At 44.1% G+C, this 6,546-nt stretch overlaps 1 protein-coding gene across 1 annotated transcript; it reads left to right on the forward strand.

Moving 5' to 3' along the window:
• Window positions 1–986: 986 nt before the first annotated feature.
• Window positions 987–6,484, forward strand: LOC146313398 (uncharacterized). The gene is made up of 2 exons (XM_084738981.1): window positions 987–2,310; window positions 5,201–6,484. The coding sequence occupies exons 1-2, from the start codon at window positions 2,039–2,041 to the stop codon at window positions 5,793–5,795; spliced, it is 867 nt and encodes a 288-aa protein (XP_084595107.1). The 5' UTR covers window positions 987–2,038; the 3' UTR covers window positions 5,796–6,484.
• Window positions 6,485–6,546: the final 62 nt, after the last annotated feature.

The following is a 6,546-nucleotide window of genomic DNA, read 5'->3' on the forward strand; positions in this document are numbered from 1 at the left end:
GCCTCAGTGCTCCTCCTCTGAAAGCCTGTGCAGTTACAATTAAGGATACAGGTGCAGTGTTTCCGCTGCTGGCTCACACTTGTTTCCTGAGGGTTGGCTGTCAACCCTGGAGGAGGTCCAGCCCGGAGGGAGCAAGACGATCCGAAGGAGCCTGAAGGCACGAGCTGCCTGAAGGAGGTCAAATGTGGTTCAGTTTGTCAGTGTTGTCTGACCCGAGCCGCACTATATAACACTGACAGGATGTTAGCAGCCAAACACACCAACAGATGACTAATTAAAGGAAAAACCTGAGTGGAGGAGCCAAACAAATGTAGATGTTTCCATGTGGAGTAGGGATGGGCAGTATATCAATATCATGATCTGAGACTAGATATTGGTGTAGATTTTGGATGTTTTATAGTGATATAGCACAAGTGTTGGATTTTCGTGGTCTTAAAGGCTTCATTATAGTAAAGTGATGTCATATTCTGAACTTAACCAGACTTCTAGTCGTTCTGTTCGCCCTGATGCAGAGTACGAGGCCTCACTTAATGTTTGGATGCGTATGAAAATTACGTGAATCATCCTAACACCTTCACAGTCAGATCTAATGTGAAGACCAGTTGTGGAGGAAATGTCCAGATCTTTGATCTAAATAAACGTGCGGATACTGCACTTTAAAAATACTGTTAAAGGTCCTACAAGAAAAATAAAGGGACCTCATTTATAAAAGTTTTAGGTAAGTAAAACTTATAGCATCAACATCAAAGCATACTAAGAGTGTCAAAAGTGAATCTTAGCTGTTTTTCCACCTTAAATACCCAAGAAGAGGTCCTGTCAGCCTGTTGTTTGCACTTACAGTGTAGGATTAGACAGTCAGTCTGCTGATGAACTAAAAAGCGACTGCTATTTTTATACTTGATATACTTGATATACTATGATGCCATGTAAAGTGACTTAAATGTATTCCTTCTGCAACTTTTTACTGTAAGTCGATGTTGTGTCAAAGCACAATGAACAAAAAGCAAACTGGTCTGCAGCTGCACATTTTTCAAAAAGCCTGCTGAGATGCAATGCTGCAAATACTCGACCAATCAGAAATGCCCTTTTCCCCAAACTTCCTGTTCTCGTTGAAATTATTAAACACCCAAGCAGGGACTTTTGGGAAGGTAAAATAATGTGCCTCAAAGCTAAATTTAGACCACCGAGTTCCTCCAAAGTCTCACAGTCCCTGGAGAAAGTTCTTGTAATGGAAACAGCTTTTGCCTGTTTTCCGTAGCAATTTACATACAGTAGTTATTTTCAGGAAGTGTACCTTTAGGAATAACAAACCTGTTGCCAAATCATTTCTACCATTTTAAAGTGACAGTTCACCATGTAGGAACTACTTCATCTATAGTAGTAAGAAAGTAGTTCCTCTTTCTCTTCCTTTAGTCCTCTAATACTGGAGAGAAGGCAGACATCTCTATGGCTGATATGGCTGAGGTAAGAGGAAGGAAGTTGTATTACTGATTTTGGGGTGAACTGTCACTTTAATGATGAGATGTCATGAGTAAAAATGTGTCAGAGCCCCTTGAATAACCGAAGTTTTCCTGAGCAACAGCCACAGTCCAACATTTTCAAGTCACTAATGATGAACCATCGAGTGAAGCTGCTGCCTTCTACTTTAAACTTCACTGTTTCAGCTACATTTCCTGGATGCTCACTTCGCTCCGTCCGTTCACCACCTGTTCCCTCCAGCTGTAAACTGACCTGCCAGGGGAAGAGGGAAAGGGAGAGAGGAGGTAAAGTAGGTGGTGTCCACCTGACCAGCTCCAGCCATGCATCATTCATGGACATGCATCATTGATGGCGTCCGCTGCCCACAGGTGGAGCAGTACAATCCCCTCTCCAGTCACCCCCCACAGCCTGTAGCCGTACACACACAGAGATCCAGGTCTTCATCTGCAGGAGAAATGCTCCATATCTGTCCTTCAGCTGGACATGTTCATCTAGTTTAACTACCAGCGGACGCTTTCAGGTAAATTCTCCTCCAGCTGTGACACAAACTCCGAGACAAATGAGTGGCACCGCTGGAGCTGCTCCCCCGACAGTCGTGCTGGGCCTGGGTCTGGACCTGAGTGGACCGTGGCATCAGAGAGCCGTCCAGACAAGCAGAGCTTTGGTTCAGACGTACCTGCTCACCACCTCTGTGCACCCTCCACCCACAACAGCAGCAGGAGGAGGAGGAGGAGGAGGAGGAGGCCGGGGGACCAGGACCCCTCTGAGGCTCCCCTCTCTGGTGGCTACAGCCAAAGGGCCTCGCAGGAGAAGCCACATGGCTCGTCTCAGGTAAGACTTCAGGTGGATGGACCAGTTCCGTTCAGTTTGCCAGTTTACCAGTTTGTCTTTACATTCAAATCACTGAGCTGAGCATCAGTTTCTTCTGCTTTTTCTAAACAGCTTCAGTTATTAACAATACTCAAAGCTGTTGTTAAACATACGCAGGATCTAGCTAAAAAAAACAAAAACAAATGTATAGACTCATGTAAACATAATCCCTCTAAATCATTGAGGTGGCTGTATCTGTAGAGACTTTGTCCTCTGCCTGTATATTCAACAACCCCAATTCCAAAAAACTTGTGACGCTGTGTAAAATGTAAGTAAAAACAGAATGCAAAAATTTGCAAAAACTTTTCAATCTATACTCAATTGAAGACAAGATATTTAATGTTCGAACTGATAAATGTTAAACATACACTGCTTCTGAATTGCAACATGTTGCCAAAAAGGCTGGGACAGCGGTAACAAAAGACTGGGAAAATTGAAAGAGATTTCACCATCTACAATTTATAACATTATTTAAAAAAAGATTCAGAGAATCCAGAGAAATCTCTGCTCATAAGGGGCGAGACTGAAGACTGACATTGAATACCCATGGTACTGAATTAAAAACCCACATCATTGTATAAAGGATACTACATGGGCTCAGGAACACTTTGGAAAACTGTTGTCAGTAAACAGTTTGTTGCTGCATCTACAAATGTAAGTTAAGACTCTACCATGAAAAGAGAAAGACATATATCAAGAGATGGACTGACAGGAAGTGTAAAAGTGTTTTGCGGTCTGACGAGTCCACATTTCAGATTGTTTTCACAAATCATGAACATTGTGTCCCACAGGCTAAAGACAAAAAAGACCGATTGTTACCAGCACTAACTTCAAAAACCAGCATCTGTGATGGTATGGGGGGTGTGTTAGTGCCCATGGCATCATGGGTAACTGTCACATCGGTGAAAGCCCCATTAATGCTGAAAGGTACAAACAGGTTTCAGAGCAACATATGCTGCCATCCAGATGACGTCTTTTTCAGAGACGTCCTTTCTTCTTTCAGCAAGACAACGCCAAGACACATTCTGCACGTGTTCCAACAGCGTGGCTTCATAGAGTTCAGGTACCAGACTGACCTGCCTGCAGTCCAGACCTGTCTCCTACTGAAAATGTGTGGTGCGTTATGAAGCACAAAATACAACAACAGAGACCCTGAACTGAACACCTAAGGTCATATATCAAGCAAGAATGAGAAAGAATTTCACTTTCAAAACTTCAAGAATTAAGTGTCCTCAGTTCACAAACACAACTTTTTTGAAACACGTTGCAGGCTTAAAAATCAGAATGTGTATATTCACAAAAAACAAAGTTATTCAGTTTGAACATCTTAATTTTTTAGTATTATGCCCAGATATCTTCTATTATATATTAACTTGCAAGTGAGAGTATAAGTAAAGAAGTTGTTACATGTTGTACAGACTGTAAAATGCAAATTTCTAAGCATATTAAAACTCGAAACAAAGGACTGAGTCACCAGGACATCAGTGTGTCCTACAGGGCAGATAATATGGCAGCATCACTGCCTGTTTGAATGTGATTAATCGCCTGTATGTCATCTTCTCCACTCTTCCATCTCCACTGTCTCTACTATTCATTTCAGCAAAAGTGCCTGTCAATGTGCAGGTTCAACGCTTGACTGGAATTACAGTGTAATTGTTTCCTGTCCCAATTTGATAGCATGATGTAGGCCACCTCTACGCTCCCCCCCGGGTTTGCTTTGAGTACAGAACGCCAGCAGGGCCCAGTGTGTCATAAATCTCAGGTGTGGAAGCTGATCCGTCGCCTGATGCAGCACCCACACTGGCTTCGCTCAGAGGAGGGAGAAACCTGAGCGAGGCACCCACACACACACACACACACACACACACACACACACACACACACACACACACACACACGCACACACACACACTTTAGGCTCTTAAACACACACACAAACAAACGTCCCTCGCTGTCTAACAGAGTATTTGATGGCCTCCGCTCACCCAAGCAGAGCAGGTTTTGAATAACCATCAGATAAATGAGGAGGAGGAGAATTAGAGGTGACAATGTCAGTCTGTCAGTCAGTGAGTTCACCTGTTTGGCCACCACTGCAAAACATCTTAACAACTATTGGATGGATCACCTTGAAATTTCATACAGACTTCCATGGTTCCCAGAGGATGAATCACAGCGACCGGTGAGGTCCACCTGTCAAACAATTTTTAGCAGCACAAAGCTCAGGTTCACTTGTAAGCTGCCTAGCAACAGCATGTGCTCCAGATAGCAGAACATGCTATAGTGAACATGGTAAATGTTATACATGCTAAACATCAGAATGTTAGCATAGTCTATGTGAGCATGTTAGCATGCTAACATGTAAATGAAAGCAGTATCATTGCAGAAATAAAGACGTAAAGGCTTACATCCATCTGACAAAAGCAAATTTAATTTGTAGCGAGCTAACCAGTCATTCAAAGACTGGAGATAATGACAGTGACATCTATAGCTCTTTTAATGTTCCTTTTAATGTATCAAATGCATGTTTCTAATTGAAGTAAATCACAAAAACACATTATTTGTCTCACAGACTTGTTGAATATTAAAGAGCACAAACACAGCTCCTCACCATCTATGTTCCTGCAGATAATCCAGCCTGGCCTAATCCTCTTCTGCCGAGTTTTATGGTGGTTGGCATCCTTAAATTTTGCATCACCACCATCTGCTGGACTGTCCCTTGTCCCCATCTCTTCTGACATTTTGCATTGGCATGTGTGAAAAGGTGCAAGACTAAAAGACTAAAAACTTTAAACCTGTAAATCCTCTTGTCGCTGTTCTTGTCTTGTCGTTCTTGTCTCGCCTGTCTCCACAGCTACAGTGAGCCGTCCCTCCTCACTCCAAATGAGAACATCATATTCGAGGGACTCTCCAGCAACTGTCGCCCAAGCAACCGACCCCCACCTCCTCCACCATTTTCCAAGTCATCAGCCCTGCGCCCCTGCAGGACCTGCCACCCCTCCAGGACCAGTCAGCCCCATCAGGAGAAGAACCACCAGCAGGTACAGAGCTGCATCAGACCGGCCTTCATCCACTTCTCCCAGGCCATCCAGCCCAGCTCCAAGCCCAGACCAGTGAGGCGTCATTCTCACAACCCTGTCCTGACCACAGAGATGGCACAGAGTAATCTCCGACCTTCAACAATGCAGCATCACAACTCACTGTCTCAGGGAGAGCCTCTGTCTGTCGTTGGGAAGCCTTGTCTTCCGAGCTGCAGTCAGCGTCCCGCTGTTGCTGCTGCCGCCACCGGTCCAGCTCGCACTCAGCTTCATGTGTTCCTGCCCACAGAGGCTGAAGGAGAGGAAGTGGACAGTGAGTCTGTGGACGAGGGCTTCATGGATGAGTTGGACAATAAGATAACTTCTCTGAAGCTCCAGCAAGCAGCGCCAAAGACAGTTACATACCAATAGTATGACATCCCCAGTCTTCTAATAAGCGACAATCAGAGTTCTTGTTGCCTACCAATCGTCTGGGGATTTCTAAATACAAGGTAGTTGCTTGACCAGCGGTGAGAATGGACGTTAACAAATCTACACCCATTACATTTTTTTAAGGACATGCCTTATAGAAAAACAATGCTCTGCCCCCCGTTCTTCTCAGAAGTGAGGGCACGATATCATAGCGCGACAGTTTTTTAAAGGACACTACAGGGGCTCAGGAACATTCTGGAAAACTTGTAAGTTAAGACTCTACTGTGCAAAGAGAAAGACAACAACACTCAGAAACACTGCAGACTTCTCTTGGCCTGAACTCGTCTGAGATGGACTGAGTCCACATTTCAGAAGTCTTACACTTCAAAAGACAGCAGCTGTGATTGTATGGGAGTGTGTTAGTGCTCATGGCATCATGGGTAACTGTCACATCTGTGAAGGCATCATTAATGCTGAAAGGTACAAGCAGGTTTTTGGAGTGACATATGCTGCCATCCAGATGATTTCTTTTTCAGAGACGTCCCTTCTTATTTCTGTAAGATAATGACAAGACACAATCTGCACGTGTTACAGCAGCGTGGCTTAAAGTAAAAGAGTTCAGGTACTAAACTGACCTGCCTGCAGTCCAGACCTGTCTCCTGTTGACAACGTGTGGTGCATCATGAAGCACAAAACAGAGACCCTTAACTGTTGAGCACCTGAAGTCATATATCAAGCAAGAATGAGAAAG

The sequence above is a fragment of the Lutjanus erythropterus genome, chromosome 16 (genome assembly GCF_056507025.1).
Source record: "Lutjanus erythropterus isolate fLutEry1 chromosome 16, fLutEry1.hap2, whole genome shotgun sequence".
Lineage (NCBI taxonomy): Eukaryota > Metazoa > Chordata > Actinopteri > Lutjaniformes > Lutjanidae > Lutjanus > Lutjanus erythropterus.